The 12680-nt window shown below is 58.6% G+C and overlaps 5 protein-coding genes across 20 annotated transcripts in view; 4 read left to right on the forward strand and 1 right to left on the reverse strand.

Annotated features, from left to right (window-relative positions):
* UBAP2 (ubiquitin associated protein 2) overlaps positions 1 to 12680 on the reverse strand; it is a 147703-nt gene that overhangs the window by 27875 nt on the left and 107148 nt on the right. The gene's annotated exons all lie outside the window — the stretch shown is intronic.
* Positions 874 to 1531, forward strand: LOC141727022 (interferon-like). The gene has a single exon (XM_074532341.1). It carries the CDS (start codon positions 903 to 905, stop codon positions 1473 to 1475), a length of 573 nt encoding a protein of 190 aa, XP_074388442.1. The 5' UTR covers positions 874 to 902; the 3' UTR covers positions 1476 to 1531.
* Positions 3874 to 4531, forward strand: LOC141727017 (interferon-like). The gene has a single exon (XM_074532335.1). The coding sequence runs from the start codon at positions 3903 to 3905 to the stop codon at positions 4473 to 4475; it is 573 nt and encodes a 190-aa protein (XP_074388436.1). The 5' UTR covers positions 3874 to 3902; the 3' UTR covers positions 4476 to 4531.
* On the forward strand, positions 6874 to 7531 carry LOC141727018 (interferon-like). Its single transcript, XM_074532336.1, has one exon. The coding sequence runs from the start codon at positions 6903 to 6905 to the stop codon at positions 7473 to 7475; it is 573 nt and encodes a 190-aa protein (XP_074388437.1). The 5' UTR covers positions 6874 to 6902; the 3' UTR covers positions 7476 to 7531.
* Positions 9874 to 10531, forward strand: LOC141727023 (interferon-like). Its single transcript, XM_074532342.1, has one exon. It carries the CDS (start codon positions 9903 to 9905, stop codon positions 10473 to 10475), a length of 573 nt encoding a protein of 190 aa, XP_074388443.1. The 5' UTR covers positions 9874 to 9902; the 3' UTR covers positions 10476 to 10531.

The following is a 12680-nucleotide window of genomic DNA, read 5'->3' on the forward strand; positions in this document are numbered from 1 at the left end:
GCCCTGAACAGGACACACTCTTGCAGGAAAGGGCTCTGGCAATGCCAAAACACACCACCATTGCTTTCATGGGGGACAGTGCTCTTTGGCCCTGTGGCCGCCTCATCCACTCAGGCACGGATCTCCAAAGCCAACCCTTGCTCCAGGGCCACAGCCACGGCAGCAGGCACAACAGAAAGGGCAAAGCCCTTCCCTGGCACCAACTTCTCCACTGAGCCTTCCTTGCCTGCCTTGGTGCCGGCTCCTCCCTAACACAGCAGCAGGAGCACCTGCCTCCGTGCAAGGACACACTCAGGCCTCCAAGGCCCACGTGCACACACAGCCCCTTGAACACTGCCACCGCCTCAGGCCATTGACCGCAGGAGGGGAAACGCCAGCGCCCGCCCACTGACATCACCGCACACCCCTTGCAACCACAAAAGGAAAACGGTGGCGCAGATGAAAATAAAGGCAAGCCACCAAGTGAAAGGAAAAGTGACCACAGCCACCAGCAGGGCCTTGCAGGTGGAAAGCATGCCTGGGCACAAAGACAGACTCAGCACCACAGCACGCACCGCACAGCTGGCCCGGCAGGTGAAAGGGAACAGCCAAGAGCCCTCTCCACCGCACCTGACCACGACGTCTCCCAGCCAGAACTTTCACAAGCCCGGCACACCGCTGCCACCACAATCCCCAACCACGGACACCCCAACCAAACACTTCCCCAAAACCAATACAGCCACCAGTAGAGACTGGAAACTACAGGCAGAAACTCCGGACAATCAGAAAGCGATGAAGGGAAAGCTGCCTTGCATACAAAGCCCCGCACCCGGAGGCACCCCAAGCACAGCCACCAGCAGCACCAGCCAGCCTCACCAGGCTCCTCCTGCCCAGCAGCACCCAACAGCGCCCGCAGACTCACCATGCCGGCGCCCACAGCCTCAGCGCCACGCCTGCCGCACGCCGCCCCGGCGCTCCTGCTCCTCCTCACCGCTCTGGCCAGCAGCCTGGCCTGCCAACACCTCTGGACGCACGAGGACGCCTTCCCCGGCGACGCTCTCCGCCTCCTCCAGGACATGGCTGTCGGCCACACACAGCCCTGCCACCTGACAGAGCCGCCCTTCTTCCCCGCCGGCCTGCTCCACAACAACCTGCAGCCGCACCAAGCCGCCGCCACCGCCCTGCGCATCCTGCAGCACCTCTTCCACACCCTCAGCTCCAACAGCACCCGCCAGCACTGGCCCAGCCACGCTCGCAACCACCTCCTCAACAAGCTGCAGCACCACATCCACCACCTGGAGCAATGCCTCCCCGACAACGCCGCGCCCTTCAAAGGACCACGCAACCCGCTGCTCGCCATCAACAAGTACTTCAGGGACATCCACCTCTTCCTGCACGCCCACAACCACAGCGCCTGCGCCTGGGACCACGTCCGCCTCGAAGCTCGTGCCTCTCTACAGCACCTCCACAACCTCACACGCACCATGCGCCGCTAGCGCCAACACCCACACACCCAGACACACCTACGCCCCAAAGCCACCTCCAACCCCACCTGGGCCTCCTCTCACCTGGCACCGCACGCAGCCCTGAGGCAGCCGCACGGCACCCGCAGCCTTCAACCGCTGCATCTCCAGCCATTCAGCTGCTCCTACTCAGATCCACAAAAGACTTTCTCCACTTATTTATAGACTGATATGTTTATTTATTTCTTTATTTATATAATTTATCTCATTATTTATGTATTTATTTTTCTACCTCTTCACTTGTTTATGCCACGACAAATAAAGACTTATGACAAAACACTTGCCACTGCCTCTCCTCTCTCCAGCACTGCAACCACTCTTTGCCACCGGGGAAAGCCATCTCCACCCAACACACACTCCAAGCCCTGCTCCAAACAGCCCCCGACCACTCTTCTCAATGGCCCCTGCCCAAGCAGCATCCTGCACCAGCCTCTGAGCACAAACACTGCCAGTCTTTGGCCAACACCACCAAACAGCACCAAAAAGATGAACACCCGCAGGCCGCTGAGGAGCACCGTTGCACCTCATCTGCTTTAACCACACCTTGCTCCATCCGCCCAATCCATGCCTCTCTGACGCACAGACGAGGATGTCGTGCGCGACACTGTCAAACATTCGCACAAAGCCAGGAACACAAGGTCACGTTGCTCGCCCCTCTCCACCACTGCTGTGGAGCCCTAACCATAGAACAGCACCAAAACCACCAGGAATGGCGATTCTGCACTTTGGAATGCCATGCTCCCTGCTCCCAATCACCCCTTGCTTCTCCACTGGCCTTAGCATAGTCTCCCGCAGAAGCAGCCTCATCTTCTTGCCTGACACAGAGCTCAGCCTCACTGCTCCGGAGCTCCCACACTCTTCTGCTTTTCCCTATCTAAGACAGGGAGTTCTGTTTCTCATCTCCCACTTCTTGGGCACTTCCACTGACAGACACCAGGTTTCAAAACCCATCCACATTGGCCTACCAACTCCACCTCAAAGTTCCCCCAGGACTCATGCATTCGCCTCTTCATGTGTCATCCACTTGGACACCTTCAGGTCGCTAAGAGGGTCTCAAACTCGACCCTCTCCTACACTGGCCTGGGGTCTCCATTCTTCAGGCAGGGCTCTCAGCATTCGCCTTGTGCGACTTCAGCAGCGTGCCTGGAGAGCGCTGACACACAAGGCTACAAACACCCACTCCTCTCCACAGCCTCTTTGCCCCAAAGGCACAGAACCTTCAAATCCCATGATCCGCTCCTAGCAACCATCCGACCATAATCCATGAGGCCAGGGTGATCATGCCAATGCAGATCTCTGCACACCCCAAACGCCTCTCCACTACTCCCCAGCTTTTGGGCGCTTTTGGAAAGGCATCTGAAACTACTGGCAAACCTTCACTACTCCAGCCACAGAAGTCCAGCCCCCGCAGCCTTGCTCACACCCGATGTCCTCTAGACTCCTGTGCCTCTTCAGAGCCATCCCCTCCAAGGATGCCACACCTCTCACGGACTAACGAGCCCTGAACAGGACACACTCTTGCAGGAAAGGGCTCTGGCAATGCCAAAACACACCACCATTGCTTTCATGGGGGACAGTGCTCTTTGGCCCTGTGGCCGCCTCATCCACTCAGGCACGGATCTCCAAAGCCGACCCTTGCTCCAGGGCCACAGCCACGGCAGCAGGCACAACAGAAAGGGCAAAGCCCTTCCCTGGCACCAACTTCTCCACTGAGCCTTCCTTGCCTGCCTTGCTGCCGGCTCCTCCCTAACACAGCAGCAGGAGCACCTGCCTCCGTGCAAGGACACACTCAGGCCTCCAAGGCCCACGTGCACACACAGCCCCTTGAGCACTGCCACCGCCTCAGGCCATTGACCGCAGGAGGGGAAACGCCAGCGCCCGCCCACTGACATCACCGCACACCCCTTGCAACCACAAAAGGAAAACGGTGGCGCAGATGAAAATAAAGGCAAGCCACCAAGTGAAAGGAAAAGTGACCACAGCCACCAGCAGGGCCTTGCAGGTGGAAAGCATGCCTGGGCACAAAGACAGACTCAGCACCACAGCACGCACCGCACAGCTGGCCCGGCAGGTGAAAGGGAACAGCCAAGAGCCCTCTCCACCGCACCTGACCACGACGTCTCCCAGCCAGAACTTTCACAAGCCCGGCACACCGCTGCCACCACAATCCCCAACCACGGACACCCCAACCAAACACTTCCCCAAAACCAATACAGCCACCAGTAGAGACTGGAAACTACAGGCAGAAACTCCGGACAATCAGAAAGCGATGAAGGGAAAGCTGCCTTGCATACAAAGCCCCGCACCCGGAGGCACCCCAAGCACAGCCACCAGCAGCACCAGCCAGCCTCACCAGGCTCCTCCTGCCCAGCAGCACCCAACAGCGCCCGCAGACTCACCATGCCGGCGCCCACAGCCTCAGCGCCACGCCTGCCGCACGCCGCCCCGGCGCTCCTGCTCCTCCTCACCGCTCTGGCCAGCAGCCTGGCCTGCCAACACCTCTGGACGCACGAGGACACCTTCCCCGGCGACGCTCTCCGCCTCCTCCAGGACATGGCTGTCGGCCACACACAGCCCTGCCACCTGACAGAGCCGCCCTTCTTCCCCGCCGGCCTGCTCCACAACAACCTGCAGCCGCACCAAGCCGCCGCCACCGCCCTGCGCATCCTGCAGCACCTCTTCCACACCCTCAGCTCCAACAGCACCCGCCAGCACTGGCCCAGCCACGCTCGCAACCACCTCCTCAACAAGCTGCAGCACCACATCCACCACCTGGAGCAATGCCTCCCCGACAACGCCGCGCCCTTCAAAGGACCACGCAACCCGCTGCTCGCCATCAACAAGTACTTCAGGGACATCCACCTCTTCCTGCACGCCCACAACCACAGCGCCTGCGCCTGGGACCACGTCCGCCTCGAAGCTCGTGCCTCTCTACAGCACCTCCACAACCTCACACGCACCATGCGCCGCTAGCGCCAACACCCACACACCCAGACACACCTACGCCCCAAAGCCACCTCCAACCCCACCTGGGCCTCCTCTCACCTGGCACCGCACGCAGCCCTGAGGCAGCCGCACGGCACCCGCAGCCTTCAACCGCTGCATCTCCAGCCATTCAGCTGCTCCTACTCAGATCCACAAAAGACTTTCTCCACTTATTTATAGACTGATATGTTTATTTATTTCTTTATTTATATAATTTATCTCATTATTTATGTATTTATTTTTCTACCTCTTCACTTGTTTATGCCACGACAAATAAAGACTTATGACAAAACACTTGCCACTGCCTCTCCTCTCTCCAGCACTGCAACCACTCTTTGCCACCGGGGAAAGCCATCTCCACCCAACACACACTCCAAGCCCTGCTCCAAACAGCCCCCGACCACTCTTCTCAATGGCCCCTGCCCAAGCAGCATCCTGCACCAGCCTCTGAGCACAAACACTGCCAGTCTTTGGCCAACACCACCAAACAGCACCAAAAAGATGAACACCCGCAGGCCGCTGAGGAGCACCGTTGCACCTCATCTGCTTTAACCACACCTTGCTCCATCCGCCCAATCCATGCCTCTCTGACGCACAGACGAGGATGTCGTGCGCGACACTGTCAAACATTCGCACAAAGCCAGGAACACAAGGTCACGTTGCTCGCCCCTCTCCACCACTGCTGTGGAGCCCTAACCATAGAACAGCACCAAAACCACCAGGAATGGCGATTCTGCACTTTGGAATGCCATGCTCCCTGCTCCCAATCACCCCTTGCTTCTCCACTGGCCTTAGCACAGTCTCCCGCAGAAGCAGCCTCATCTTCTTGCCTGACACAGAGCTCAGCCTCACTGCTCCGGAGCTCCCACACTCTTCTGCTTTTCCCTGTCTAAGACAGGGAGTTCTGTTTCTCATCTCCCACTTCTTGGGCACTTCCACTGACAGACACCAGGTTTCAAAACCCATCCACATTGGCCTACCAACTCCACCTCAAAGTTCCCTCAGGACTCATGCATTCGCCTCTTCATGTGTCATCCACCTGGACACCTTCAGGTCGCTAAGAGGGTCTCAAACTCGACCCTCTCCTACACTGGCCTGGGGTCTCCATTCTTCAGGCAGGGCTCTCAGCATTCGCCTTGTGCGACTTCAGCAGCGTGCCTGGAGAGGGCTGACACACAAGGCTACAAACACCCACTCCTCTCCACAGCCTCTTTGCCCCAAAGGCACAGAACCTTCAAATCCCATGATCCGCTCCTAGCAACCATCCGACCATAATCCATGAGGCCAGGGTGATCATGCCAATGCAGATCTCTGCACACCCCAAACGCCTCTCCACTACTCCCCAGCTTTTGGGCGCTTTTGGAAAGGCATCTGAAACTACTGGCAAACCTTCACTACTCCAGCCACAGAAGTCCAGCCCCCGCAGCCTTGCTCACACCCGATGTCCTCTAGACTCCTGTGCCTCTTCAGAGCCATCCCCTCCAAGGATGCCACACCTCTCACGGACTAACGAGCCCTGAACAGGACACACTCTTGCAGGAAAGGGCTCTGGCAATGCCAAAACACACCACCATTGCTTTCATGGGGGACAGTGCTCTTTGGCCCTGTGGCCGCCTCATCCACTCAGGCACGGATCTCCAAAGCCAACCCTTGCTCCAGGGCCACAGCCACGGCAGCAGGCACAACAGAAAGGGCAAAGCCCTTCCCTGGCACCAACTTCTCCACTGAGCCTTCCTTGCCTGCCTTGGTGCCGGCTCCTCCCTAACACAGCAGCAGGAGCACCTGCCTCCGTGCAAGGACACACTCAGGCCTCCAAGGCCCACGTGCACACACAGCCCCTTGAACACTGCCACCGCCTCAGGCCATTGACCGCAGGAGGGGAAACGCCAGCGCCCGCCCACTGACATCACCGCACACCCCTTGCAACCACAAAAGGAAAACGGTGGCGCAGATGAAAATAAAGGCAAGCCACCAAGTGAAAGGAAAAGTGACCACAGCCACCAGCAGGGCCTTGCAGGTGGAAAGCATGCCTGGGCACAAAGACAGACTCAGCACCACAGCACGCACCGCACAGCTGGCCCGGCAGGTGAAAGGGAACAGCCAAGAGCCCTCTCCACCGCACCTGACCACGACGTCTCCCAGCCAGAACTTTCACAAGCCCGGCACACCGCTGCCACCACAATCCCCAACCAGGGACACCCCAACCAAACACTTCCCCAAAACCAATACAGCCACCAGTAGAGACTGGAAACTACAGGCAGAAACTCCGGACAATCAGAAAGCGATGAAGGGAAAGCTGCCTTGCATACAAAGCCCCGCACCCGGAGGCACCCCAAGCACAGCCACCAGCAGCACCAGCCAGCCTCACCAGGCTCCTCCTGCCCAGCAGCACCCAACAGCGCCCGCAGACTCACCATGCCGGCGCCCACAGCCTCAGCGCCACGCCTGCCGCACGCCGCCCCGGCGCTCCTGCTCCTCCTCACCGCTCTGGCCAGCAGCCTGGCCTGCCAACACCTCTGGACGCACGAGGACACCTTCCCCGGCGACGCTCTCCGCCTCCTCCAGGACATGGCTGTCGGCCACACACAGCCCTGCCACCTGACAGAGCCGCCCTTCTTCCCCGCCGGCCTGCTCCACAACAACCTGCAGCCGCACCAAGCCGCCGCCACCGCCCTGCGCATCCTGCAGCACCTCTTCCACACCCTCAGCTCCAACAGCACCCGCCAGCACTGGCCCAGCCACGCTCGCAACCACCTCCTCAACAAGCTGCAGCACCACATCCACCACCTGGAGCAATGCCTCCCCGACAACGCCGCGCCCTTCAAAGGACCACGCAACCCGCTGCTCGCCATCAACAAGTACTTCAGGGACATCCACCTCTTCCTGCACGCCCACAACCACAGCGCCTGCGCCTGGGACCACGTCCGCCTCGAAGCTCGTGCCTCTCTACAGCACCTCCACAACCTCACACGCACCATGCGCCGCTAGCGCCAACACCCACACACCCAGACACACCTACGCCCCAAAGCCACCTCCAACCCCACCTGGGCCTCCTCTCACCTGGCACCGCACGCAGCCCTGAGGCAGCCGCACGGCACCCGCAGCCTTCAACCGCTGCATCTCCAGCCATTCAGCTGCTCCTACTCAGATCCACAAAAGACTTTCTCCACTTATTTATAGACTGATATGTTTATTTATTTCTTTATTTATATAATTTATCTCATTATTTATGTATTTATTTTTCTACCTCTTCACTTGTTTATGCCACGACAAATAAAGACTTATGACAAAACACTTGCCACTGCCTCTCCTCTCTCCAGCACTGCAACCACTCTTTGCCACCGGGGAAAGCCATCTCCACCCAACACACACTCCAAGCCCTGCTCCAAACAGCCCCCGACCACTCTTCTCAATGGCCCCTGCCCAAGCAGCATCCTGCACCAGCCTCTGAGCACAAACACTGCCAGTCTTTGGCCAACACCACCAAACAGCACCAAAAAGATGAACACCCGCAGGCCGCTGAGGAGCACCGTTGCACCTCATCTGCTTTAACCACACCTTGCTCCATCCGCCCAATCCATGCCTCTCTGACGCACAGACGAGGATGTCGTGCGCGACACTGTCAAACATTCGCACAAAGCCAGGAACACAAGGTCACGTTGCTCGCCCCTCTCCACCACTGCTGTGGAGCCCTAACCATAGAACAGCACCAAAACCACCAGGAATGGCGATTCTGCACTTTGGAATGCCATGCTCCCTGCTCCCAATCACCCCTTGCTTCTCCACTGGCCTTAGCATAGTCTCCCGCAGAAGCAGCCTCATCTTCTTGCCTGACACAGAGCTCAGCCTCACTGCTCCGGAGCTCCCACACTCTTCTGCTTTTCCCTGTCTAAGACAGGGAGTTCTGTTTCTCATCTCCCACATCTTGGGCACTTCCACTGACAGACACCAGGTTTCAAAACCCATCCACATTGGCCTACCAACTCCACCTCAAAGTTCCCTCAGGACTCATGCATTCGCCTCTTCATGTGTCATCCACCTGGACACCTTCAGGTCGCTAAGAGGGTCTCAAACTCGACCCTCTCCTACACTGGCCTGGGGTCTCCATTCTTCAGGCAGGGCTCTCAGCATTCGCCTTGTGCGACTTCAGCAGCGTGCCTGGAGAGCGCTGACACACAAGGCTACAAACACCCACTCCTCTCCACAGCCTCTTTGCCCCAAAGGCACAGAACCTTCAAATCCCATGATCCGCTCCTAGCAACCATCCGACCATAATCCATGAGGCCAGGGTGATCATGCCAATGCAGATCTCTGCACACCCCAAACGCCTCTCCACTACTCCCCAGCTTTTGGGCGCTTTTGGAAAGGCATCTGAAACTACTGGCAAACCTTCACTACTCCAGCCACAGAAGTCCAGCCCCCGCAGCCTTGCTCACACCCGATGTCCTCTAGACTCCTGTGCCTCTTCAGAGCCATCCCCTCCAAGGATGCCACACCTCTCACGGACTAACGAGCCCTGAACAGGACACACTCTTGCAGGAAAGGGCTCTGGCAATGCCAAAACACACCACCATTGCTTTCATGGGGGACAGTGCTCTTTGGCCCTGTGGCCGCCTCATCCACTCAGGCACGGATCTCCAAAGCCAACCCTTGCTCCAGGGCCACAGCCACGGCAGCAGGCACAACAGAAAGGGCAAAGCCCTTCCCTGGCACCAACTTCTCCACTGAGCCTTCCTTGCCTGCCTTGGTGCCGGCTCCTCCCTAACACAGCAGCAGGAGCACCTGCCTCCGTGCAAGGACACACTCAGGCCTCCAAGGCCCACGTGCACACACAGCCCCTTGAACACTGCCACCGCCTCAGGCCATTGACCGCAGGAGGGGAAACGCCAGCGCCCGCCCACTGACATCACCGCACACCCCTTGCAACCACAAAAGGAAAACGGTGGCGCAGATGAAAATAAAGGCAAGCCACCAAGTGAAAGGAAAAGTGACCACAGCCACCAGCAGGGCCTTGCAGGTGGAAAGCATGCCTGGGCACAAAGACAGACTCAGCACCACAGCACGCACCGCACAGCTGGCCCGGCAGGTGAAAGGGAACAGCCAAGAGCCCTCTCCACCGCACCTGACCACGACGTCTCCCAGCCAGAACTTTCACAAGCCCGGCACACCGCTGCCACCACAATCCCCAACCACGGACACCCCAACCAAACACTTCCCCAAAACCAATACAGCCACCAGTAGAGACTGGAAACTACAGGCAGAAACTCCGGACAATCAGAAAGCGATGAAGGGAAAGCTGCCTTGCATACAAAGCCCCGCACCCGGAGGCACCCCAAGCACAGCCACCAGCAGCACCAGCCAGCCTCACCAGGCTCCTCCTGCCCAGCAGCACCCAACAGCGCCCGCAGACTCACCATGCCGGCGCCCACAGCCTCAGCGCCACGCCTGCCGCACGCCGCCCCGGCGCTCCTGCTCCTCCTCACCGCTCTGGCCAGCAGCCTGGCCTGCCAACACCTCTGGACGCACGAGGACGCCTTCCCCGGCGACGCTCTCCGCCTCCTCCAGGACATGGCTGTCGGCCACACACAGCCCTGCCACCTGACAGAGCCGCCCTTCTTCCCCGCCGGCCTGCTCCACAACAACCTGCAGCCGCACCAAGCCGCCGCCACCGCCCTGCGCATCCTGCAGCACCTCTTCCACACCCTCAGCTCCAACAGCACCCGCCAGCACTGGCCCAGCCACGCTCGCAACCACCTCCTCAACAAGCTGCAGCACCACATCCACCACCTGGAGCAATGCCTCCCCGACAACGCCGCGCCCTTCAAAGGACCACGCAACCCGCTGCTCGCCATCAACAAGTACTTCAGGGACATCCACCTCTTCCTGCACGCCCACAACCACAGCGCCTGCGCCTGGGACCACGTCCGCCTCGAAGCTCGTGCCTCTCTACAGCACCTCCACAACCTCACACGCACCATGCGCCGCTAGCGCCAACACCCACACACCCAGACACACCTACGCCCCAAAGCCACCTCCAACCCCACCTGGGCCTCCTCTCACCTGGCACCGCACGCAGCCCTGAGGCAGCCGCACGGCACCCGCAGCCTTCAACCGCTGCATCTCCAGCCATTCAGCTGCTCCTACTCAGATCCACAAAAGACTTTCTCCACTTATTTATAGACTGATATGTTTATTTATTTCTTTATTTATATAATTTATCTCATTATTTATGTATTTATTTTTCTACCTCTTCACTTGTTTATGCCACGACAAATAAAGACTTATGACAAAACACTTGCCACTGCCTCTCCTCTCTCCAGCACTGCAACCACTCTTTGCCACCGGGGAAAGCCATCTCCACCCAACACACACTCCAAGCCCTGCTCCAAACAGCCCCCGACCACTCTTCTCAATGGCCCCTGCCCAAGCAGCATCCTGCACCAGCCTCTGAGCACAAACACTGCCAGTCTTTGGCCAACACCACCAAACAGCACCAAAAAGATGAACACCCGCAGGCCGCTGAGGAGCACCGTTGCACCTCATCTGCTTTAACCACACCTTGCTCCATCCGCCCAATCCATGCCTCTCTGACGCACAGACGAGGATGTCGTGCGCGACACTGTCAAACATTCGCACAAAGCCAGGAACACAAGGTCACGTTGCTCGCCCCTCTCCACCACTGCTGTGGAGCCCTAACCATAGAACAGCACCAAAACCACCAGGAATGGCGATTCTGCACTTTGGAATGCCATGCTCCCTGCTCCCAATCACCCCTTGCTTCTCCACTGGCCTTAGCATAGTCTCCCGCAGAAGCAGCCTCATCTTCTTGCCTGACACAGAGCTCAGCCTCACTGCTCCGGAGCTCCCACACTCTTCTGCTTTTCCCTGTCTAAGACAGGGAGTTCTGTTTCTCATCTCCCACTTCTTGGGCACTTCCACTGACAGACACCAGGTTTCAAAACCCATCCACATTGGCCTACCAACTCCACCTCAAAGTTCCCTCAGGACTCATGCATTCGCCTCTTCATGTGTCATCCACCTGGACACCTTCAGGTCGCTAAGAGGGTCTCAAACTCGACCCTCTCCTACACTGGCCTGGGGTCTCCATTCTTCAGGCAGGGCTCTCAGCATTCGCCTTGTGCGACTTCAGCAGCGTGCCTGGAGAGCGCTGACACACAAGGCTACAAACACCCACTCCTCTCCACAGCCTCTTTGCCCCAAAGGCACAGAACCTTCAAATCCCATGATCCGCTCCTAGCAACCATCCGACCATAATCCATGAGGCCAGGGTGATCATGCCAATGCAGATCTCTGCACACCCCAAACGCCTCTCCACTACTCCCCAGCTTTTGGGCGCTTTTGGAAAGGCATCTGAAACTACTGGCAAACCTTCACTACTCCAGCCACAGAAGTCCAGCCCCCGCAGCCTTGCTCACACCCGATGTCCTCTAGACTCCTGTGCCTCTTCAGAGCCATCCCCTCCAAGGATGCCACACCTCTCACGGACTAACGAGCCCTGAACAGGACACACTCTTGCAGGAAAGGGCTCTGGCAATGCCAAAACACACCACCATTGCTTTCATGGGGGACAGTGCTCTTTGGCCCTGTGGCCGCCTCATCCACTCAGGCACGGATCTCCAAAGCCAACCCTTGCTCCAGGGCCACAGCCACGGCAGCAGGCACAACAGAAAGGGCAAAGCCCTTCCCTGGCACCAACTTCTCCACTGAGCCTTCCTTGCCTGCCTTGCTGCCGGCTCCTCCCTAACACAGCAGCAGGAGCACCTGCCTCCGTGCAAGGACACACTCAGGCCTCCAAGGCCCACGTGCACACACAGCCCCTTGAACACTGCCACCGCCTCAGGCCATTGACCGCAGGAGGGGAAACGCCAGCGCCCGCCCACTGACATCACCGCACACCCCTTGCAACCACAAAAGGAAAACGGTGGCGCAGATGAAAATAAAGGCAAGCCACCAAGTGAAAGGAAAAGTGACCACAGCCACCAGCAGGGCCTTGCAGGTGGAAAGCATGCCTGGGCACAAAGACAGACTCAGCACCACAGCACGCACCGCACAGCTGGCCCGGCAGGTGAAAGGGAACAGCCAAGAGCCCTCTCCACCGCACCTGACCACGACGTCTCCCAGCCAGAACTTTCACAAGCCCGGCACACCGCTGCCACCACAATCCCCAACCAC

This window comes from Zonotrichia albicollis, chromosome Z (genome assembly GCF_047830755.1).
Source record: "Zonotrichia albicollis isolate bZonAlb1 chromosome Z, bZonAlb1.hap1, whole genome shotgun sequence".
Taxonomy (NCBI): Eukaryota; Metazoa; Chordata; class Aves; order Passeriformes; family Passerellidae; genus Zonotrichia; species Zonotrichia albicollis.

What these genes read in the sequence shown, in the direction of transcription:
- LOC141727018 (XM_074532336.1), top strand. Translation starts at nt 6,903, where the DNA reads ATGCCGGCGCCCACAGCCTCAGCGCCACGCCTGCCGCACGCCGCCCCG.
- LOC141727017 (XM_074532335.1), top strand. Translation starts at nt 3,903, where the DNA reads ATGCCGGCGCCCACAGCCTCAGCGCCACGCCTGCCGCACGCCGCCCCG.
- LOC141727023 (XM_074532342.1), top strand. Translation starts at nt 9,903, where the DNA reads ATGCCGGCGCCCACAGCCTCAGCGCCACGCCTGCCGCACGCCGCCCCG.
- LOC141727022 (XM_074532341.1), top strand. Translation starts at nt 903, where the DNA reads ATGCCGGCGCCCACAGCCTCAGCGCCACGCCTGCCGCACGCCGCCCCG.